The 25,228-nt window shown below is 37.1% G+C and overlaps 1 protein-coding gene across 2 annotated transcripts in view; it reads left to right on the top strand.

The window, feature by feature from the left end:
• AKT3 (AKT serine/threonine kinase 3) overlaps positions 1-25,228 on the top strand; it is a 150,422-nt gene that overhangs the window by 61,365 nt on the left and 63,829 nt on the right. For both annotated transcript variants that reach the window (XM_082302505.1, XM_082302506.1), the window contains exon 3: positions 18,633-18,758. In XM_082302505.1, coding sequence (XP_082158631.1) covers positions 18,633-18,758 — 126 coding nt within the window. The remainder of the gene's footprint in view (positions 1-18,632; positions 18,759-25,228) is intronic.

Here is a 25,228-nt window from a genome sequence, read left to right as displayed (position 1 = left end):
AGAAAATGGTTTCCTTGAAGCTTTTCAAGATGCAGAGTAAGAATACAGAGAAGTAAATTAGCATAGGGAATGGGAATCATGGTTCCATTCCAGTTTCTCTTTTAATATTTAATATTTAAATGAATATTTACATCCCAGAGAGAAGAAAATATAGAAGAAAAATGATAATATTTTCAGCTTTGGAGAGAATGCCTTTAGAACTTGAGATTCTGAGAGCCTGTGTGGTTATTGAGGAATATGGGATTGCCTTGCATGAGAAAGAACCTTAGTGCAGAAATGTAAAGGAGCTCTTGAATTCAACAGCTTAAAGAGTAATGGAGCTCTGTGACTGAAGGTTGAATCCAGTTGTATTCAGAACCAAGATGGGGATGATTAGGAGAAAGATTGAAAAATACTAAGGAGAATATTTTGATCGTGTCAAGACAGCATGCATTTTGGAAGATAAGCATTTAAAAAACCAAATAGTTTTTTGCCAGTACCTGCATAATGGGAGAAAATTCTGTCACCTAGTTTTTTTTTTGAAGAGTCCATACTGAACTGATGAGATGTTCCTGTTCATCTTAAAATATATGCCATGAATAAAAATCATAAAATGCCCCATACAGATTTGCACATGAGATACTCAGATTAGCACTGAAATGTAAATTTGGTGAGAATTTGTCCAAGACTTGCTCAGAGTGTTATTTAAATGAAACAGTAAAAATCCAGTTGCTCTTTGCTGAAGTCCCTCCTGACATGCTGTTTGAGAAACACTGCATCAGTATTAAAAGATAAAATTATTGTAGTTTCTGGTGTGTTTCATAGCTGGGTACTGCTTTTGCCACCAATTTGGCACTTTCCTACTCAGTACCATGGAAAGAGCTCTCTTACTGAATGTGGAGTGTCTGCATACCTCCCTTCCTGTGTTTTTCTGTTTTCTCATTGTATTGTTAAGCCCATTAGGTCCTTGCATTTTTCTAAGCAAAGGTACTGATTTATGGTAATGAAATAATTTCTTATAATATTGTTTTGACATGTTAAGCAAACGGAGTTCTTTAAAGTCACTGTAAAGGCACTTTCTGTAGTGCTCTTTGTGTTCTTGGGCTCAGAATACTACTGTTCTCTTTGTGGTGGCACAATTACAGACGTAGGGAGCTAAAGGTGTTGTGTAAGTCACTGTTAATTTTTTTCCTTAAGTGGAAGCAGGAGTGTTACTATTTTTGCACTTTCACCTAAGGAGCAAGCTTGCATGAAAGATGAAATGGCACAGCAGGACCATCCCTTTACAAAGAGAGGGGCAACAAGAAGCTGTTTGTGTCTGCTTGGGTGCTTGTACAATCAACAGTAGATACACATACAGCCCTCCCACTTGTTACTCACATAACCAGGTCCTTTAGACAGATGTCCATCCACTGTGTCATGGAGAGAGGGAGGTTTTGAAAACAGTATCTAAAGGATGTTTTAATTTTTATATCTAATCAGATCAAATGGTACACTGCTAATGAAGGGAGAAGTTCAGGTAGACACTGCCTGGAACATAGACCCCTTGATACCTTGTGATGAATTCAGAAGGAATAGGATTTGCCAGCTGATGGGGTCAGTTATCTGATCTTGCAGAAAGCTGTCTGATTTCTGCCTTGCTCCACCTGCTCTTTTTTTTACCTGTTGGGCTAGTGAGCTGCGCAAGTGGCAAATCAGACAATGAAGACCACTGGGCAGCAGGACTGGAACGAGGAGTAGGAGGAGGAAGTGTTTCTTCTCAGCTGGATCAGCTGACGTGTTGTTGCAGGGGGAGTAGAAGGCTTAGACAAACTTCATTAGAGAAGCCCTTTATTTGAGTCTGGGGTGCAGGCAGAACTCCCTTGTGTTTTTAAACTCCTTCACAGAAAGGGGTTTAAATGAAGGTAAATCCTTCCTTAGCCTCAGATATTGTCAGCAGTTTAAATTTAAGGAATTACAGAGGTGCGATTAAATCACTTAATCCTGCAGGTTTTAATGATGGCAAATCAGATATATTTATAAAAGATGAATTATTTATTATGACAAATGAACAGATAGAAGATCTTAATCAGAATTACTACACAGTGTAAAAGCTAAAAAATACTAGTCAACTATAGTATAACGTAAATGGTATAGTGCACTATATTAAAGCAATTCTTTTTAAGCAATTATATTAAAGCTAGCAATAGAAACATTAAGTAGAGGTTTTGATATATCTCACCACACTCCAGTCATGAATACTTCTTCCTCTTTCCCTCAGTGCCTGGGAAATAACTGTAGAGAGGTGTCCCAAACTCCACAGGAGAAACTCCACTGCAAGAAAAGGCTGTGGAAGAATGTAACTTGTATGAAAGTAGACTGGATTTTCATAGCATAAAGAAGTTGGCTGCCAGTCATAGGCCTCCAGGTCAGTTTAGCAGCTGTCAAGTCTTACTTCAAAGGGACAAATGTGTGTTTGAAGCTGGTAAGCCAGGCCAGCCTTTTCGTTTATTCAACACCAAAAAATACCACTATGGTGCCACCAGTAGCTCCCACAGAGAGCTTGCATTGCTTTGTCTTCTGACCAGACTCCAGACCAAGTGGATCAGTTTTTTCAGGGCAAAGCATCCTGCTACATATCTAGTGAAAACTTTCATCTGGAATACACAGAGAGGTTTTGGTGGAACTAGGGGAGTCTGAAAAAACAGGTTTATTTCAGCATCTTTAGAGGGCTGGAGTTTTTCTGTAGCTTACTGATCACTGATCCCTTGATGTCCCCTTCTTCTGCCCCTTACAGAAATGGTAAGTACATTAGAGAATGGCCAGATATCTGGGAAATGTTTCTCCCCTTAATCATGGATTGTATGAAGAGAGGTTACTGTCTGTAGATGAATAATCGTATCACGAACTTTCAGTCATTCCCTACCAAAATTTTATCTGCTGTTACAAGACCAAGCTGTTGCTGAAAACTCAATATTCTTAACTATTCAGACTAAATATGCCTAATATACCTAAATTAAATGGTCAAGATAAAAAATTTAACTGAATTAAACTGTAGAAATCCAGAAGAAAATCTTTTGTTAAAACTGTTTCAGCTGTGCTGCTGATGCTTGATGTTCTTGAGTGCACACTCCTGTGTAAGCAGAAATATGGAAGACTCTTAGAGGGGATGAAAAATTTGTGTCACTTCTCCCTGATGTGGAACCTGTATTCCCTGGTGAACGTCAGCATAGAAAAATGCATCAGCATCATAACGGGCGCTCATCTGCAGCACAACTCCCGGAAGACAAAGCAGCGTTTTACCTCTTGGGATTAACAAACATGTGGCAGCTTTAGTAGTGCTGTTGGTAGTCAGGTGATAGACTGGCCATATGTCCTCATACCTCATTCTGGCATGAGATTTTTTCTTCCCCCCTCTTTGAAATTTGAAATAAAAGCGTAGCTTTATTCGGTTGTCATTTGTTCCAGTTCTTATGTCACAGACATGAAACTCTAAAAGATCTTTTAAGAAGTTCTGTACCCAAGTTTTTCTCACTCTTAAGTCTTTATTGGAAAGGCTTCTTTCTTTGTTTGGTTAGTCTTACTGGGGACATACAGAAATTATTACAGAATGTAAATGACTTGCCTCATAAGAAGCTTAAGCATCTAGTTAGGCTCTAAATAGGGAGATGAATGTTTAAGGGTTCTTTGGGCACCTACACAGCTCAAATCCATTCCCATAGTACAGCTTGGTCCTTTTGACAGTGCCATGTTCACAAATAGCATAGGGAAAAAAGAGAGGAGGACAAGGTTTTTTCCAGACAATTAAAACTTGCATCCAGGTGATTAAGAGTCCCCATCTCTGTCTCTGGGGTTTGGGCCAGTCATGTAAGGATTTGACATAAGAAAAATAATTGTTTAATAGTGTTTTGCAGTGGGGAGAAATGAAAGATATTACTGGCCTTCAAGTATCATGAAGTTAAAATATTTAATTTCAAAATAACTGCAAGCTTGGAGAAATTGTGTTTTCTGTCTTGTAGTACTTTATCTCTGGTGTTTTAGTACTCTGAGGAGATAATTTGTAGTTCATTTTAAGCAAATTAGAAAATATAAGTGTTACATCAGTGTAATGAAAACATCATTATTAAAGGCTGAAGGAAGCTTACAGTATGGATTTGCCCTCACTCTTACATAAGTTTTTATATCCCTTACAGATCAGATTCTCGTATTTCAGCTATTTAGATTTTACCTAATTTATTACTTTAAAAGAGAGTTTCAACCATGATTCTTAAGGAATTCTTTAATCCGTTAAAATAAAAGCGAAACTCACAACTACCTCTAATAAATGCTTTGATTAAAATGGACATTTCTGAACCTTCTACAGACAATACCTGCTCAGATGTGACAGCATTTGTGACATCACCAGTACAGACTTTCACAAGGATTTTCAAGTCAGTGTTGTAAGTTTCCATTTCATTTTTGTTAATTAGAGAATTGTGCTGTTTATTTTCTAGAGGGAAAAAAGTCACTAAAAGCGTATCAAATTTGTTTACTTAATTCAATAGAAATGCAAATATATTTTTTTGAAAATTACAGTTTCTTATTGGTCCCTATTATTTTGGTGTCACAAATGTTAAATATTTGGTGCCAGTTAATTATTGTATGTATAATCAGAATTTCAGAAAAGCCAGATGTAGGAGGAGATTATCAGTGTTTTCTCATGTATAAAATTTCACTTCTGCATTGAATAAACTAATTGTAGAGTTTGCTGGGATCTAGTTAAGGTCATCCTGTAAGTTATTAGACTGTTTTGGAGGCTAAGTCATTAAGCCTTTTTCAGTAGTTAGATTAGAAAGAAATTGTATGCTAATAGCAGAGAAACCACAAGATATGTATCTGTTAGTGAAAAAAAGAGTAACAAACTTCATCCTGAGCTTGGTGAGATAAATTTATATGTCTTATCCAGGCCAGTCATCTTTCAGTTCATCTTGTGGCTGGAATTTGGGGGTCATATTTTATAGCTGTGTTTTAAAAGTTTCTAAAATCACTGAAAATGATGCAGAAATTTTGTGCTAGTAAAACAGCAGGGCTGAAAATTTTGCATTTTTGCTTCTCATTCAAGCTTTTTTTTTAATTAAGAGGCTGGAAAAACTTGAAGCAAAAGACTTTTAATACCTCATTTGCCTGAATATTTATTGCAATTGTAATATAATAAAATCGTGCAAGATTAATGTAAGATATGTACATTAGAATTGAACTGTGTAGTAGTTCTTATGTGGGGGTTATGAGCTGTTTTATTAAATTAAAGGCAGTGAAAGCTTTTAGAAATACGTAGAATTCTGAGGTTATCAATTAGTTGGGTTTTTATTTTTTTAGCTTCTTCTAATTTAATTGTAATCTGTAAATTAAGAAAATCCTTTACTGACCAAATTGTTCTTATTTTCTTAGCACTGCTGTTAGGATAGGACATATTTCACAGCTAACTCAAAATTTCAATTTATACTGGGATCTCTAATTTGCTAAGATTTTGTAATATTATTAAATTGTAATAATGATTTCATGTGTAGAAGTATCTATTTCTAGCTTTTCAAATGGTGCATTTTAAGTGATTTTTCAGTTATTTGTCAGAGTACAGAGATTTGCATAGTTTACATATTTTTGATCTATAATTTCTGTGTATATAGGTGTAGAGTAAATGACAGTGTATTCTGACACATGTCAGGATAGAATTTGGTTGTATAGAACGTGCAGTTGTTATTAGGGAAATTCTTGGCTTAATAGTTTGTCAGAACCATTGTGGCATCATTGCTTAGAGATGCAGTTGATCTTAGAGGCTAGAATCACTTGAACCTGATTTTCTAGCTTGACTGGAAAACAAGAATTGCACTCACAAGGCAGAGCAGCAGTCTCATTAATTAGTAGTTAATCTTGCCTAAGTTCATGCTGATGCCCCTTCTCCTTTGCATGTTTCTTGCCCCCAGCCAATTACTCCCATCTTTCCTTTGTGTTGATACTAGCTGTACAGTGACCTGAAATTGTTTTGATCTGGTCAAAACCTTTTTTCTTGGGGTGCGCTTTCTTTAGACCTGTCTCAGCTGTGTGGGTGCCAGTGCTGATGCAGTGGAGTGGGATGTGGGATACACTGCATGCTTCTTTGCAGCTGGTCCTCACCTTCCCGAATGAACTGCCCTGATACTGTTACTGTTCTTGTATTTGAGGTGAACCAAAGTGGCCAAGAACTGGGACTTCAGTTCACCATCAGTACTTCCTGGCTAGTACCAGATTTGTGCTAGAACAAAAGATGCATAGCAATTAAAGGAAGAACATGTCTATGTTGAATGTTTACTCCAATTTCCTGATGGTGAGATTTTAATTTTTTAAGAGAAAGTGCTCACACAAGTTTGGAAACGTGTCACGGCTTTTTTCTAAAGGTGCTGGTAGGACTGGGTGCTGAATTGGTGGGAGAGTGGCTGCATTGCCATGGTGCAAACCACTAGTTTTGTGGTGAATTTATAGCATTCAGCTAGGACTGTGCATACAGAATGTGTGAAAAACTTTTCTTGAACTCTTCTGAAAACATGTTCCTGTGAAATGACTGGTACCCTGCTATTGGCCACTTGTGTTGTTAAACCCTTTTGTCGTAGTTCTTCCTTTGAAAGTGGAGCCTAATCCAGTCTTTCTTTCCTCACTCTGCTTTTCTCTAACTCTGGTTATTTCTCTGTGTGTGTGTTTTGTCTTGGAAGCTCTTCTGTTGTCTTGTCATTTTTAAGAATGTAGTTATCAAAACTGTAATTTATTTGTTTATCTTGGAATAATATTTACAGTGTTTGTAAAATTCTGTAACTTTACAAATGAGAATATTTCCCTTTCTTCTCAGTATTGCATACTTAAACAAGGGGTATATTAATTGTTCTTTACTGGTTAATTTAAAACTAAACAGTGTGTGAGCATTTCAGGTTATTTCTGTAACTGTTTATTAATTCAAGTAATTCTTCACTGTATTTCGTCTGGTGTTTCTCAGCTCAGTGGCATAGTGTTGCCACTCTGAAATTCTTCACATTCTTAATAAACTCAAATAGTTTTACTCTTTTTGCAGTACATGCAGTGGTAACCCTAGATCATTGTATATATTGACTGAAAGTGTTCCTAACAGAGAACTGTAGAGCTTCATGGATTGAAAGTTGAAAATTTGACTATGTATTCCTGTTTTGATTTCCTTCTTTTACCCAATTTCCTTTTTCTGTTCTGTTCCACCACATGGTTTTTTTCATTCACACAATTAATTTCTTTAAACTTAATAAAAGCTTTTCTTAAAAGATGAAATAAATTGTGTCAGTCTCCATCCATTTTATTTTCTTGACATTCTTAAAGATAGCCCATATGATGGGCATGATTTTTCTACTCAAAAGCAGTGTTGTCTTGTTTATCTTATGTCAGTTTATGTTATTTAAGTCTGTGATTAAAACCAGAATTGTAAGCAGTTTTCTTTGATTGCCATCCAGCCAAGTTACTTGAAATTTTCAAGGTTTTTTTTAAACTCTTGGGGTTTTTTGTTTTTTGTTTTGTTTGTTTTTTCTTGGGGGTGTGGGGTGTAATTCTCCATTTAGAATCCTTCAGTCAACCTGTTAGCAGTGAAGGATAGCTTTTTTCTGCCTGTAGTTTTCACCTCACTTAAAATTTCTTAGTAACTGTGGATGTATTCAGCCTAGTTCTGGGACGCTCTAGTACTTAACGCTCCTCTTCAATACCTCCTTTCTGAACTAGAGTGACTGAAAGTATTCTTCTCTTCCCTGAAGTAGATTCTGTTGTTGTCTTCTGAGGTAAAAGCTAATAGGAAGAAATCGTTCTGGTTCTTTGCAAGTGTGTTGTGCTCAGCTGCAGACTTCATTTTGTGTCTGGTTAATTTTTCACTAAATTTTTATCTCTTACTCTGTTTTTTATTTCCCTTGCTTGGAAGCTCACTACTCTTATTTTCTGAAAGCAGCACTTAAGATTTATTGATTTTCCCATTTCACTACAGTATTTATTTATGTAAAGAAACCTACAGTTTCCCAGCTCCACTCAACTGGTTCCTTGTCTTGTCTGATTCCATGATGATTTGGTTGTAAGAACAGGGTGAAAAGCTGGAAATATGTCCTAAAGAACAAGCAGATCCTAAGGGCTGGATGGTATATTTCCCAAATTTTGCAGGGGTCCTTATGAATTAAACATTTGCTTTATTAACAAAAATATTGCAAAGGATGATCTGGAAAGAAAATGGGGGTGGAGGTGAGGGAGTGGATTTGAAGTCTTTGTCTCCCTCCCGTGCCCTGTGTTGAAGTTCCATTTCACCTTTAATTTACTGAACAGCTCCTGTTCCAAATATGATGGAACTGAAATATTTTGTGGTTACTCTTAGATGGTTCTTGAATTAATTCCTCTATACTGCATGGATGAGAAGAAGAATAGTTTCTGCTCATGTGTTTTAGAGCCAACAGTATCAAGGAGTATTAGTGTCAATAAATTACTTCTCTGAACTTTATTATGTGTGATATTTAGCCAGTTTGAGAGAAATTTAAAAAAAATCCTTGAAGTGGACACTATTTAAATTTGGGGGCATGGAATTTTCTGCAATTAATTGGATTGCTATGGTAGGCCAATATATTAAGCTCAGGCAGTTTTGCTGCTAATTACACACAACTTCTCTGGAGTATCGGATATTCAGATCCATTTTATGAATATGGTAGGGAGAATAACAACTGTAAAACAAAGCACTGTGCATGTAAGTGACTGTTAGCGTGTATTTCAGAAGGGATAAATGCTCACCATATGGTACAATTACTGTGTCCAAGTTTTCAAATTAGCTTCTCTCATCCTCCTTATTACTGTCTTTAAAAAGAGAGGAAAAAAACCCAACATGATTTATCTACTCTGCAGCAGAACTCTTGACGCAAAACAGCAGCCCAGTTCTGTCCAGTTTTTTTTTCCTAGCATAATAGAGGCTGTCGGACTTTTTTATACTAATTACTGTGTGAGCCTCAGATGAACCCCCTTCAATTCACAGGGCTTTGTTAAGGGAGGAGCTGTCAATGTGTCTGCCCGTTTGCAGCTGTGCTGTGGCTTTAGCTTGCTTAACATTATGCTGCTTTTTAGACTTGACAGAAGGGATTTTTTTTTTTTTTTTTTTTTTTTTTTTTTATTAAGGCAAAGCAGCCTTGTAGCGAAATGGTTTAAGCAGCTGCATTGTGGGGAAGCACAAAGAAGTTATTATTGTGTCTGTTTAGGGGGGTCGGATGGAGGGGGGAGATATTCGGCTGCTGTTGATGCCGATTGTTGACTTGCCATCTGCCAGATAGGGAGAAGAAAAAAATGACAGCTCCAGCAGGGTGTTCAAGAGGTTGTTTGGAGAGACGCATAAACATGTGCAGATGTCGAACTGAATAATGGCAAGAACTTGAGACGGTTTATGATGCTGCTGTTGTGTGTGCATATACAGAATGAATGTATGTGGAGATTTGGTTAGGAGGAGGGTACATATTAATTATCATTGTCCCCCACCGCCTCCTTTACTTCTGTTAATTAGTTCAGGAGTTTAATATCTTCCCTCCCTCCGTTGTTTATTCCTAAAAAGAGCCTTTTCTTGTAGGGAAGAAAACTTTTGGTTTCTCCGTGTGGTGAGCTTAAAAAAAAAAAAAACAACCAAAGCAACAACTTAACAAATTTGGTACTTGTGGACGTAGAAAGAGTAATGTAGTTATTTCAGTCTCAGACATTTGGGGGACAGGTGCTTTACAAGTTCTTACATAGCTTTGTCTGCCGCAAGCCTGGTACATTGCATACCCCTACTTCTGCATCCTGAGCTTTTCTTATGCAGAAAGTGCCAATTGGTGATTGTCCAGTATTATAGAGTATGCTAGGGGTTAGAATGAGATTAGCAACTAATTTTCTCTTTCGCTTGATCTTATTTTCAGTTATTTCTCTGAAGGCAAGGAGCTGGTCAGGCATAGCTTATATTTCCCAGTTTGACAGTTGTACATAAAATAAATTTGGATTGCTCCATAGGAATATAGTTTTCTTTCTTTCACTAAAATCCTTTCTTATTTCTTGTTTAGTGATTATGGTGAGTTTCCAGGATACTGTGAAAGAAATGTGAGAAAGGATACAAGCATAGAGTCCAGCAAGGCTAAATGAAAGCATTGTTGTACAGGTGATCTCTTACTTTGATGATAGAAATGGAAACTTTAAAATAATGAATTTTCATCTCCAATGTTACATGACATTTAACGTTCAGATACCTGTACCGAACTGAGAAGTGGAAAATGAAACAGTGGTTGAGGTGCTTTGTGGATGTGGATTGCAGACATATCTTCATGTTATCACTATGTATCAGGGTTTTTTGGTCAGTTTCAGCCTGACTTAAATATTATTGAAATGAACCTAACCAGTGCTTCCCACCAAGCCCTTACCAAAAGTGAAGGTACTCCACTTTATTGTGTCTTCCATCTTAAGTCTAATAAGCATCTGTAGGTCATTGATAACAGTAACTACTGACAAGAGCATTTGATGTGCCCTTCTGTCATCACTGTGGCAGAGTGGGAGATGTCAGTTTTGGATTATGTCAGTTTTAGCTGAAACTTCAGGTGTGGCTGCCTCCTGCCTGAGTACCCATTTCTGCATCTGAGCCTAGACAGAGGTCACCAGCACTGCAAATGGAGACTTGCTTTTTTGCCTGTTAGTTGGGTTGTTGGTTCTTCTTCCCAGAATTGTGGTGTTTTATGTGTTCCATCACTGCTGGTGTGAAGCTCAGTTACTCTGGGTAGTGCTGCAAGGCTGCCTATCATGAAGCATTTCATGCAACCAAAGAGATCTCTTGATGTGTACAGCAGTAATGGGTGTTCCACTTCAAGCACTTTGAGGAATGCTTGGGCTTATCTCGTGCTGATTCTTTGCAAATGATGCAGGCTAAGCAACAAAGCAAAAAGGTTGACTTCAGTGACGTGCCTTGAGGGAGAAACGTAGGTGAATGGTATTGGTGCTGGCTTTTTGGCACCTAGCAAGGTTTGAGTCTAGGAGCACACCTAGTGACAAGGAGAAAGTTCAGAGGAGCTATTTTAAAATTATTGCAATGTGCCAGTTTTAAAAGTGAGACAGTTTGCTTTGTGAAAACATGCTAGCAAGTGTACCAGTTTTAAGGGGGGAAAAGTCACATAATTTTTGATGACACACGTATCTGTTAAAGAAACTCAATTGAATGATAATGCTATTGTCAAACTTACCATATTCTTTTGCAAACAATGGGGAGTTTGAAATTTCTTGTGTAAACAAGTGTTAGCTGTTTTACAACATGCTGTAAGTAGATAATATTAAGATGTTTAATTCAACTTGGCCACATGTAAAAAGCATTTGTATTTTAATCATCTGATTTAATGCATTTGTACCAAGTACGTGAATTTAAATTGTTGCTGCTGTAACTGACTGTCTTATTCACTGTAATTTATTGATTAGTATTTGTATATTTGCCCTACTCTTAAAATATTTTCAAAACCTGAAAAAGATCCTTTGGTCTACTAGCACTTGGTAAAAGCAAAAGAAAGGAAAGTAGTATTTTTTTCTGTTATACAAAGTACTACTTGATACTGATAGTGCTATATAAAAAACATAAATATTTAGAAGTACTGAGAACATTAAGGTTTTAGCTATAAAAAAATACGTGAAACAATATTTAAAATGCTTTTTTGCATTTACACAAGAACAGCTTAACACTGTTAAAAAATAAAAAACTGCTCCGAAAAGCAGATAAATAGTTCAGCGTTTTTGGGCTTTTATCCTATATTGCCTTGTGCATGAGAGAAATTTAAAAAATGTGAACAGAGTTCTAAATGTTTCTGGAAAACAGACCTTGGTTTTTCATTCCTGAATAGCAAGCATATTTAGAAAATATTGATCACCTTTGTTGCTCAGAGATGCTGATGCAATAGAGGACTCTGTTATTCCAGACAGCATGTGCTAATAGCAACTGCTATTTAATTTATTTATTGTTCTAATTCTTATCCTTCAAGAATGAGGGGGAAGTGAGAGTGATGTTGAAACTGGCAAGTTGTTCTTCCTGCTGGCTCAAAATGGGCATGCTAAAGGTCAATTCTCAATTTGTCAGGATGTCAGCTAACTCAGTATTTCTGGTAGGATTTTTTAAAAGGACAAACTTGCATGCATATGAAAATGAACATTTATTTTCGATGCGTTGCCAAAACACACCAGTAATTTTGAGTGGGTATTGTAGATGTCCAATTTCAAAACTGCATTTATGTGTGAATAATGGTATGTCTGTCTCTCTGTTATTGAGTACTTTCTTCTAGATTTTTTGCATGTTTTAGAGAAAAGATTATTAATGCAACAGGAAATCGTTGAATAAATAACAGGAGTTGAAGTGCTGCTGCATTTGTACAAGGTAGGACAATGACTCACTCCACCAGTCATAATGACAAAGCCATGGTGGCTGGTGATTTGAACCCTAGAATCCTGGAATATGTTTGTACATTGCATTCACAATGTGGGGAGAAGAAAACCCCACAGTAAGAGCAGGGAAAATCTTTCCATTGGAGAGATTGTTCCTCCCCATCACTTTAGCTACAGAGGTGTGCCTGAAACCACAAAGAGCTGCTCCGTGTCCTCTCCCTGCCTGCTGACTGCACCTCTGCTTGGGAGGAATCTGCTTTCCTAGTAGGAGCCCTTCTCTTTGGTCACTACTTAGTACTGCTTCAGGAACAAAGAATCTGCTGTTTGCCAGCTCTTCAGTGCATCTGGGCTGGCATGGAGGACAGAGGGTTGTCCCTGCTTTCCTCCCCCCTTGCTCAGCTGAGGCACTTCTGGAGCTCATACCCGAGGCTGCTCACTGCTTTCTGCACAATGTTGACATCTGTGGGGTTTCCACTGGTTTCTGGCCACCTACCTTTAAATGGCTGGACATAAATTGACCAGTCTTCTATCTGAGCTGATCATTGAGATGCTGTGACACTGAAAGGCACTTGAACTTTCTCACCATTTGCAAGAAACTTTGCCATTTGCAAGAAACTTAATGGAAGCCTGGCTGTGGTATAAGCCAATGCTCACATGTAGCATGAAATGTTTCCTATTTCTCAGCTGGGACTAGAAAAATTCATTTGTCTAATGCAAGTACAGATGTGCTCAAAATGTCATTCAGCATTACTGGGAACTGTGGGAAAACAGTTAGTATAAATAAATAATCACTGTCTCACAGTGTAAGAGAGAATCAGAAAGTGGTAGTTCCAAATTCTGCTTTTCTTTGAACTGCCAGCAAATACTTATGAGAGGGCTTCTAATAAAACTACCTTTTAAAATGCTAAGGCGTGTTAGAAAAAATCACAGGTTCATTTAAATTTTTACTATGCAATAAGATTTTGTAAAATACTTGCATAATGTATGATTGCACACTCAATTAGATTGAAGGACATAAATTATTAGGATAGATATACTTTTTACTTATCTTAAACATTTATTTTATACAGTAGCTTTGAACTGTGCTGCAAATTTCTTACAATGAAATTAAAAGTAAGTAAATATTCTAACAGCAGTGCTTCACAATTACTTAGTGTCTACTGACTTAATCAAATAGTCTGCTGATGCTTCCAATCGTGTGTTAGGTAACACTGCCCTCAGAGGGCCAAGGTAAGGAAATTCAGTCTCAAAACCACTGGCATTATTTCTGACAATTTTATTTGACCTGACATTAATTACAGTTGTTCCGTTTAAAGAAAACTCGCATATAGTTGTGTGATTTATTTTTATATAATGTTGCTTAATGCTCTTAGATAAATTCAGTTTCCCTCCCCCCCCCCTTTATTAAATGTTTTTGTAGGGAGTTTGATCTAACAAAAAAATGCCTTAAAAAGAGAAAAAAAAAAAAAAGGAGGGGAGACAATGTTTGTGTATTATTTCTATTAAATCCATTTGAGTAAATTGATGAAACAGACAAGAAGCAGAATTTTGGAGTGTTCTCTTTTTGGAGGGTTTTTTTCCCTTTTTTCCCCCCCCCTTAAATCTCACTTGTGTCTGTGTGGCAGCTGTTGCTTCTTTTAAGGAAGCAAGTTTTTGAACTCAGGTTTCTGTTGCTTATCAGCACTGTATATTAAAGACATTTCCTTCACACCTCTGAAACCATTTACATATTGAAAAATGTAGATGTTTTGCAAAAGTGTTTTGTTTAAAATACGTTTTAAAATAATAAGATTAATTTTAAATTGCTGATTAATTTTTCAATAATTGCTAAATTTCCATATGCTTAAGGATTACAAATGGTGAGACTTAACAATAGCAACTGCCGAATCTGAGATGAAATACATGTTTGAAGAGAGAGTTTGGGTTGCGAGGTAAAGTAAAAAAATGGCAAACTTCTGAGTGATAGGTTTGTCTAACACAGGTTTTTTTTACTACTCATACGATTTCTTAGAAAGCTCTCCTTTGTGAAGCTTCTCAACAGTATGAAAACTACCAATGTTGCATCACTGGAATCAACATATTTTGTGAAATGTCCTGAAGGCAGGTTTCTTGTTACTGGCTGTCAAAGGCAAAAAAAAGAAAAATCATTAAGGCTGCAGTACAGAGGCAAATAAAGAGGCAGCCGCGAGGGTCATGTTCTAAACAAACCTTCATTAAGCACTCTTTGTTACTGTTGTTAGCCAGTGTATTATTAAATACAACGTTAATTAAAGAGTTGCATGTTACGAGGGTGCTTTTTGCATGAAGATCGGATTAAATTTTCTGTGCTTCAGGAATATACTGCTGTCTTACTTAATCTTTTGGGTGTATTCTCTCAGTAGTTATTAAGAAAAGCAGACCCCAACAACATAAAATTTGTATTTTGTGTGTGTGTATTTATTGTCTGTGTGGATCAGCAAGATGCATATTCTAGTGCCACTTTCCTCAAGCAGCTTAAAAAACTTTGCCTAGAATTAAAATGATGTAGGAATTACTTGGCTTTCTTTGCTCCAGAGGTTGCAATTAGAGACCTCTTCTTACTGTCTAATAAACAGATCCTAGAAGAAAGTAGTTTTCAACTTAGAAGGGTGTAAATTTAGGCAAAATAATAATTTAACTTACAATAACTCAGCAGGAAGCAGGGTACAAACCGATTAAAGCTCTATGGCAGATCCACTGCTTTTTTAAATACTGCAGCTCCATTTTATTAAATTGTCAGGATATCTTGTGGTTTAGTTAGCCTGCCTGGACTTCTCGTCTCTCATAGAATTACTTTTCACTTGAATTAATACATTTCACATGTAAATTTCCTCTAGTTTGCTTGTGTTGAAGTATTTAATAAACATGCATTCCAAATATCTTTAAAATTATTTAATATTGGTAATACTGAGAAATAAGCTTTTTTTTTTAGATGTAGGGCTGCTAAGTTAGAAGACATGTGGAAGTGTTTTTTCTTTTCAAATACTCTGCTTTGCTGTAGCATTTTTTATATGGAGAATTTCTTTCAAGGCAAATCAGTAAGCACATGTATTAAGAAGTATGGACTAAAATGTTATTCTATCTTTAAGCAGATTATGTAAAAGGAATGCAGCTACAAGAGAGCACCTAGAGTGCATCTTGAGAGCCCTTAAACCACTTGAGTAGCTAAGTGAACTGATATCACAGTTTAGTCTTCAAAAGTGTTCACCCATTTCTTAATTAAATTACAAAATAAATATAGGGCAGATGATAAATGTTCACATATAGGCCTCGGAGAGGAATTGGATTAGTATTTTCAAGACAAAACCAGAGTTTGTGTGTGTGCATGTTTGTATAGATGTTTTGTAAAAGTAGTCTGGCCATGATTCATGTTGGGAAACGACTTGGGAGAAAAATTCTTCGAAGAAATACGTCTGTGAAAGAAATATATGGATCCTTATGAAGCCATGGTGTTTAACAATGGCTTTTAAATTGCTTTTCCTGTGTCTGGCTATAGTTAGCAGAGCGAAAACGAAGGTACAGCTGTGCTCATAGGTAAACTGGTACTTATCTGTCCTATGATTATCCAACGTTGCTAACTCTCTTCAGAGGAGCTTGGAAGTGCTATTCTACTCTTCTAATGGTTCTTCTCCAGGTGTAACATCAGCTGCATAACTCAGCAGATGATTAAAAATCTGTCCAGTTTTCTGATTTAGAGAATCTGTGTTTGGCTGCTACTGGCTGCTCAATCTAAAGTGTTGTCCTAAGTGGTGAAGAGGGAGTAAGTGATGGGAGAAGTGTGTGCTGGGTCTGTAAGGCCACCTGTTAGAATAGTTTCCTTTTCCAACAGGTTTCCTTCTGGAGAGTGTATGTAAGCAAACAAAATCTTCCATTCTTTCCTGAGTGACTATTAAGTGTACTTACCCTATCAGCCCTGATTCTTAGAGCAGAGTCTGCTTATCTCCCTCTCCAGTTTATTCCTTGCACAAAAGAGGACTCTCTCTGAAACCTGAGCCCTTGGGTGGCTGAGTTAATACAGTCTCCATGCTCTCCTTGGATTCTTCAGTGGGTTTAGGTGCCTGCCTTCTAGATAAGACTAAGATCTTGACAGATTGCAAACCCAGTAACAGGCACTTTCTCTCCTAACAGTCACTCTTACAAGAAAGGAGATATAGTTTATTAGAAAAATACAGAAGATTCTCTTTATCATCTCTTTAAGAAAGCAACTAAGATGTTAGCATTTTTAAAACTTACATTGGATGATCTGATATGTTAGGTTTTGTTTTGCCTTCAACTATTGAGTCTATGCAGATTTCAGCAAATTTGTTGCAGGGCATATTTTAAATATTTTTAAAATATGACTCATACCTTTACTTAGGCCTATAATTATTTCATTTTCAAGTATTCAGCAAAATTTATTGCTTTTCATGTAATGCTGATATAGTTTTTCATTGTTGCTGGTATTAAAGTTACACATTTGTTTTCCCACACTGCACTTGTGTTTCTTCTTCAACTTACAAAGTATCCTGTACCTATTTGTTTTGGTTTGGTTTTTGTTTCATGCTTTCATGTTAACTGGGATTTCCTACTCTGAAAGGAGCTCAGACTGGCAGTATCAGTAGGGAGGTTCCCAGCCAAACTGGAACCGAAGGCCTGAGATAAAGCTCTGCATCAACACAAGTGTAACTAGTGCCTCTAGGATATCTCTCTAGTCATTTAGTGGTCAAATTAAATCACGCTTGGGCTTTTTCAGTTCTTTCTACCTATGTGGAAATGTCTGCATAACAAAGTCAAGCAAGTACCCTGCTATGTAGAAGCAGGACTAAATAGGAAAGAATTTTGCTACATAAGCCAGCCTGAATAGCCCAGGGTTAATTTTTCTCCTCTTTTCTCTTCTCCATCTTGTATTCCCTACTCTCCTTCTCTGCTTAAATACATGTTGAAAATTGGACATGTTAGTGGCTGCAGTTGGATTTGATCTGGGTATTGTCAAAATCCTTACAAGCTGTGCTCAAGTTCATCAAGGCCATATCAGCGATTCCCATGTTGAACTTCAGTGACAATTAGTTGATTGCTGTGATGGAAAGCTGAAGGTGCAATTAATGAATTTTTAGATTACGCTTTAATGAAGTAATCTCCACAGTAGGGGATATAAACTTCTTTCTGACTTTTGAGTGGCCTAAAAGCTACATAACTACAGCTAACAGGGTAGTGAGGTGGTCAAGGGCACTGGTGGGCTGGGGCTTGGCCCAGGACCAGTGCAGCCCCTGGGATGATTTGTTCTGAGCATTTCACAGATGGTGAGAAGTCCTAGGTTCCTTCTTGGAAATTCTGCATTGTTAATACACTTTTTTTCTGAAAATAGTCACTTCTATAATGATGAAGCAGTGACTTTAAATAAAGTTTTAGTAATAGTCATTATTTACTCTGCAGAATTTATAGAAATCAAAGATGAGGGAAGTTGGGCAAATCTAAACTAGCCTGTACCGAATTGAGTAATTGCACTCTAAAGATGAAATTGTTGCTGAGATTCTGGTGTGGCATTGTACTGAGGAAATTTTCCACCCTTAATAGCAAATAAGTGCCATTAATTAGGAGGTTGTGTATTCTGTATGTTTCTGGTCCTAAATTCCTCATAGATTGGAGAATCTCTTGCTCAGGCTGGGGTAGGGGGAAGGTGGCACAGTAGATTTATTGGTGGACTTACCTCTTACAATGTAATTGGCTTCTACTTTTTCTTGTTTATTCCTTTTGCTTTCAGTTATATTTTTAAAGCATATTCTGCATAGGTTTTTCCATTACCCCCAATTTCCTTGTATTTGCTTAGTGTATGTTTTGAAGAAATTAATCACTTCTGGTTTGCTCAGCAGGGGAACTGTTCTACCTTGTAGTAGTTTAGATTTCGTTTGGTTATTAAAAGTCAAGCTTTAGAGTTGTTTTTTTTCCTGAAAAAAAAATTTGAATTGTTTATGGTGTAAGCATGTAGGATATTTGAAAAGTATAGTATGATAAAATGTAGAATTATATATACCATACTTGTAGCTTCTTATTCCAGAGGCATCATTGTACAGTCCAGGCTTACCACTGCAATTTAATTTTCCCGTCTTTAGGATGGAATTAGGGTTTTCTCTGCAAATTGAAAACATCTGAAAAGATTTTGGTATAATTAATGTTTGATACTGATAATATGATACATTTTTTAATATTCAAGTTTGGGGTTTTTTGTACAGTGCTAATGAACTTTTTTTTTTCTTCTCCTTTAGGAGAATATATAAAAAACTGGCGGCCAAGATACTTCCTGCTAAAGACAGATGGCTCTTTCATAGGCTATAAGGAGAAGCCCCAGGATGTGGATCTGCCATATCCACTCAACAACTTTTCAGTGGCAAGTATGTATTTCCAGTATTTATTATTCTCTCAGCATACTGACAGATTATCTGCTACATATTTCTTCGTGTATAATTCAGAATTTATTGGTAACAGTGCAAGTTTAACGTCATGTGCCGTACTAATGCACCACTAATCTTACATCCAGCTCTACATGATGTATTTACAGTAGCATGGAAGAACCATACGTTGGTTTTTGAATGTTTTTTGGAAGTCTAAGTTCTCATTTTTTGTGTGTGTGTGTGTCTGAAGTGTCTGTAAATAACGAGGACATTTGACAAATGATTGCTGTAAGAAGAAAATTCCTGGAAAGTTTACCTTTATTCAGATCACTGACCTCTTCTCTGTTTTTCAGTAGTATCTCTGAATTCACTTGAAAACTCAAATTAATTAGAAAATTATCTAGACCGTCAAATGACACAAAATCATGCTAAGTTATTTTTCTCTTGGATAATCAGGTAATCAGCTCTCCAGCCTGGTTAATGAGTAATTTCAAGCAATCAGACAATTTGCATATATTAACAAAGTGTGTATCTGTTGGATAAAGTGAAGATTGTGTGTTTTCCAAGAATGTTTCTAAAAAACAAATTTGTAGGGTTTTTGATCTGTCAGAGTGAGATTGGTGAGTGTTTCTGAACACTCCAGAAAATGAAAGTATTTGAGGAGCAAAATTGAGGGGGCAAAAAATCCAAGTATGAGTTGCAAACATCACAGCTAGAAACTTTCAGAGGAACACTGGAGAATTTACCCAGTGTCTTTCAAAATTGTGTTAATGTGTACTGCAGTACAATAAGTTTTGCAATGTTTAGTTTTATAGAGTATAGGAGCCACAAGAGTATTTATGCTTAGGGAAAGGGTTCCCTTCATCTTCATTGCTGAAGTTGGAACAAATGCTACTGAGACTGAATTTTCCTATTTTTTGATAAAATTGTACCTGAGACTGACTCAGCCTTTATGTATACAAAGTAATTTGTGTATTTTATTTGGTAAGAAAATAATCTTGTGCTCCAAGCCCATGTATCATTTCGCAGCTAGAAGACGAAACCTTTGCATATTCTGATTGCAATAGGAAATTATATTGATTGTGCAAACCTTCTAGTAGTATTAGAGGCTTATTTTGCCTTGTTGGTATTCAGCATAAAAGCAGCAATGTCTTTAAGTTGTTCATATGAGTAGGAATTGACAAAATCGTAGGCCATTATTTATTCCTTTGTTGTTGCTCTGCATATTCTTGCTCTTCTTTATCAGGCAGTATTTTTCTAGATACTTTTCCCCCAGTTCGCAGCAGAAAGACAATTTCTAGAAATACTTCTTTGTCCTGCTTTACCATGTACTTTGTTGCATATTCTGTCTCCCCTTGCTGCAGAAACTAGAAGGGCAATCGACATGGTAGTTCTGCCAAGCAAAGAAATACATAATTAGCAATTAAATCCAGTGTGTTGGTACTGGTTTTGGCTGGGAGTTTTTTGGTACCCAGAGGTTATGTTACGTAATTCTGATACTAGAATGCTGTCCCTGAATTTTGCCTTGATGGAAATTGAAAGATTTCACATTGTTTTCCAAAATAACACCATCTCCATCACCACCCCTACCACTCCCCACCAAAAAAACCCATTCCTTTCTGCAACTAGCAAGTCCTATAGGTCTGGTTCTTAGGCTGTGTAAGCTAAAGGAACAAGCATGCAATATTAATTGAAAAAATACAGTTTTGATAAGCAAGATGACTTTTTCGTTTTTCTGACAGGAAAAGGCGTAATATCAGAAATGTTGGCTGATCAGTGCAAGAATAGGACGATGTATCACTCATCAAGAGAATCTCATGAAATTAAGTGGGGTGCCTGTGTAGATTCACAGGATAAAAAGCAAACCAGGGTGGTAGTGTACTCTAAATTGCAAGGGACTGTAAGTTTTTTTATCAGCTATTTTATCTGTCTGAAGATGAGATCATCAGTAGGGTAAATAAACAAACAAAATTGCTATATGAATGAATCACATCTCATGGGAAGTACCTGGTAAATGTCAAGAACTGGTCTCATGGCCTCTGATCCAAGAGTTCCTGAGCTGCTGCAGTAGGTTTGTGGCCACAAGCAGCGCAACATATTTTTCCTGTAATAGTGAAGTACATTTTTCATAAATTACTAGCCAGGCAGATGGAGTGTGAGATCACTGTTAATACCATCTTGATTAGGTTGGCAGGGACTTAAAGATATGTCTTTACAGTCCTATCTTCATGTAATCTTTGTAGCTATCTGTAAAGTGAGAGTGTGGTCTCAGTCTACTTTTTGCTCTCCAAATGATAGACATCTTTGGCTCTTGCTTGCAATTTGTTATTTAAGCAGAGAAGGCCAAGGCTGTGGTATTATTTTCATAGTACTGTTGGAGTTAAACACTGGAAAGTTTGCACAATTCTACTTTGTATGATACTTGTTGTGTAGTTTAAAACTTTTATAAGCACCTCTGTCAAGGTAGCTACTTCCATTATGTAGATATTTTCCCACCAGTGTCCCCTGCCTTCCACTTCTGTGACATCAGCTTTACTTTTGCAGAAGTAAAGCTCTTTCCCAGGCATAGTATCATTTCCCCTAGTGTGGCTCCCTGATTCCTTCCAAGATAACTTCAAAGTTCCGCACCTGAGCATTTCTCTTTCCCTGGTCTTTTGCCATCTGTGAACTCCATTGGGAATGACAAGAAGGCTGGAGAGAATGAAGTTATTTTACATACTGCTAGAAGTGCTTCCAGTGATAAAGATGTCTTTGCTAATAGAGCCTTTCTCATTGAGTGGTGTTTTGTCATAGAATGGAGTGTTCAGAGGCCATCCCTTTTCCTTGGGGTGTTTTGGGAGAAAATGTAGGGGGAAGGCATTTGGAAGTGTGTGTGTAAACAGGTAGACTTCACTTGGAGAGACTGAGGCAGCACACAATATGCTTCAGTCCATTGCCAGGTGCCCAAAATGCAGGGGAGCCATGTGGGCCTGAAATGGAGATGAGGGATCTCTCTTCCTTTGAGCACTGAAGATGAAACACAGTTGAGTGAAGGTGTGACAGAGTGGGGCTGGGTGGAGCTGAGCCCTGGGGAAGGACACAGGCTGTCCTTTGGTGTCCTGAATGGAGTTTACCCCCTTGTGGCCACTACTCTCGTAACTTTGGGTGCACAGGGAAGGCAGCCATGGGCACCTTGCACTGCATCTTGGAGCTGCTGCAAGGTTGCAGGGTGAACAAATCAGCCAGATTTGGTGACAATGAATAGTGTGTAGGAATCACTGGCTCCTCTCCTGTGGGGCCAGCTTATTTTACACCTAACAGAACCACCTTCTTTTAAATGGAAGTTGTGAGAGCTGTGTATTTGAAGCAGGCTGTTAGTCCCTTAATGCTCATGCCCTGACACCGAGACTCACAAAAAGCTGTGCCGTGGTATCTTACTGTGCACTTGAAGATAAATGGAGGCGGTGTAATTACATGGGTGGGAAGTTCATTGTGAAAACTTAAAACCGGGTGATACTGGTTTTTAGGCGTAAATTCAGAGGTGTGAGCTTACTGGAATTGTCTGGTTCAAAATCAGTTCAGCTCTTTCCAGGTAGAGAGGAGCAGTTGCAAGTAATCAAACTGCTGTAGCTTGTACAGATACTCTTGATTGACTGAGTCACGGTAACTGAGTGGGTGTGCATTCCTAGCCCACTTCAACTGCAAAATAAAATATGTTAATTTAAATTGCTTTTGCTTAGGCATTTATGCAGTCAGAACCAGTTTAAAAATAATTTTGGATTCAGTTGGTATGACTTCTCTGTACAGGCAAAGGCCTGATAAAAATGTCCTGTCTTTTACAACTCCATTATGCTTCTTTGAGAGCAAAACCAATACTCTGGGTAACAGGATGCATTTCCTCAGTGCACCCCCACTCCCTCAAAAATAACCCAACATGGCCTTACAATGCTGTTTTCAGCTGGTCCACTGTTGTGTAAGTGGAATAAATGCTGCTTTATGTAAACCACTTTGGTCTTTGATTGTCATCATTGTTTGGGGAAGCAGAGTGGAGAAGAATTCTACTTCAGTTCTACTTAAGGAAGATTTGTGACTGCACTGATTAAAAAAACCTCAACTTCTCACATGCACAGTGAGTGTGTAGGTAATCACACAGCACATTTGGGATGAAGTATCTCTAAGAATTGGCCCTTTGCCTTCATTTTGATCTTTACATGGGGAATAATTGGGAAGAGCTGTATCCCTTCACAGTATCCTTTGAGCTTTGGCCAAAAATGATGTCACCTGGAACTTTTTTCCTATCTTGAAAGATAGTGCTTTCTAAGCACTCTGGTACAGCTACCCTTTTTCTTGTCTTTAAAAAGATAAAGCAATTTTAGTTATTATGAGAAGGCAATCTTTTATAAACTTTATTTTAATTTTCTTTGCAGAAGTGATTGTCAAGAAGCTTGGCTATTCTAAATGGAGAATCTTTTCCCTAGTCTTAACTTTTCAGTGGGCCAGAGACAAGTTTTTATTATTTTTGGGATTTAAAAATCCTCAGAACATGAAGATTGAAAAGTTTTGGGGGAATAATGTTAGGGAATTTTGAAGACATTCTTCAATGAAATGGGTAGGAAAATATGTATGTCTGTTTTAAGTGAGATTAATTTATGTATCAAAATACTTTTGCATTAGACATGACCTTGTGTGCAACTCCAAAAATAACTTTTCAATGAGATTTAATTCCATTGTAGAAAATTTGTAACAATACTGGATGACATGAACCCAGAGATAAGATATAACTGTACTTATAATTACAGTGTGAATTTGATTCCAAAGTAATAGTAGTAGAATTGAATAAGAGATGTTCTTTCAATGTTGAAAATACTTGTGGAGAGAAAAAGTCATTTTATGTGTCATATACTCCATTTGCAAATACATGTATGGAAATTCAAACTCAAATCTAATGTGTATAGGAAATATTTCCATCTGCGTTGAATGGAGAAATGTTTGGGAGACTTTAAAATTGCTTTGTGAATGGTTTCTAGGTGGTATAGTTGGTATTCTGTCCTTTGACTTAGAAGTTCATACCCAGGCCTGAAAGTTTTTATGCTGGTGTGATATACCCAGTTGCTTAAATAAAATTGGGGTGTTTGCATGAAAGACAGAGAAGGATGTATAATTTTACTATCTTCCATGAAAACAAAGTAAAGCCCAGGCAAAACCCATGCAGAAATCTCCTATTTCCATTCTCCCTTTTGCATGAAGGGGCAAATGGGAAACTAGTTGTAATGACAGGAAGACATGGATGCTACTTTGGTACTTTTTGAAGTATTGGAAATAAAAGACTTTGCAGCAAGATGAAGTGCATTAAGTTTGATCATTTACAGCTTCAAGGAATATAATTAAGGGGTTTTTTGTCATGTATGTTGTAATATTATCAAAGCACATCTAAGTACTTGTCATGAGCCAAGCCCCACAGAAGTGGGATTTTTACCCATACAGAACAAAAAGTCAGTCCCTGCTCCAAAATACTAAAATTCCAAATATAAAACAAGTGACAGCAGATGGATGCAAACAGATGGGGGGAGTATGAGAAAACAATGAGACAGTATTAGCCTGTAGTACAGGCAATGGTCTCAGCACATCAACAACTAATCCATTGTCAAGGTTAGATTTTTACTCTCATCTCCCTTTTCTTCCTCCCTCCTTCCCTCCCGCCTGTTTTTTAAGGCATGGTGAAGGAGAGTTTTAAGGAGGATTTTAAAGAGAAGTAGTATGACAAACAGAGAGAAATTAGAAATGTTTTAGAGAACTGGTGATGAAATTGTAAGAGTAAAGGGATGGGTGGCATTTTGATACTGAATAAAAAATGATAAAAAGGATGAGAGTAGGCTGTGGGGACAGACCATGTTGAAAAGCTTCCAATAGTTGATGTGATAGAGCTGGGTAAGAAATGGGAAATGCCAAGAAAAGAGTGATGTGATCAAGAGGACAATGGACAAAAATGATCTGTTATGAACAGTTTTGGGAATAGCATTTTTAGGGTAAACCTGTCTTTGTCTGGATCAAAGAAGAGATACTGAATTGTTCACATAAGCCTCTATGGGACCACATTTAATTTTAGGGTGATACTCCCCATAGATAAGATGTAGTAAGAAAGAACAAAGCCTTTTGGAAAGCCTCAAAGAAGCAGATTTCCCATAGGGAGTGCGTAAACAAGTGGGAGAATCAAAAGGGGACCAAGCTAAGGGTGTGCGTAGGTACACACCTATGTTTGTCACTATATGTAAAATTAATGGATTTTCATGTTTATATGAGCAAAAATATCTGTATCTGTCTCTGTGTTATGAAAATGGTGTATTAGTTCTGCTAGTTGTCTACTACTTGTCTAACAAAAAAGGTCATCAGAGAAGTGTGAATTTGGAGTGCAGAGTAGCAACAACAGGAAAAGGTATTTGTAAGGAGTGTGTTCATTAAGTTTTGACATGAGAAAGAAAAATTAGATTAGC

This window comes from Coloeus monedula (assembly GCF_965178545.1).
Source record: "Coloeus monedula genome assembly, chromosome: 2".
NCBI lineage: Eukaryota > Metazoa > Chordata > Aves > Passeriformes > Corvidae > Coloeus > Coloeus monedula.
The sequence above is the reverse complement of the archived record's forward strand: the minus strand, read 5'-3'. Positions and strand labels throughout refer to the sequence as shown.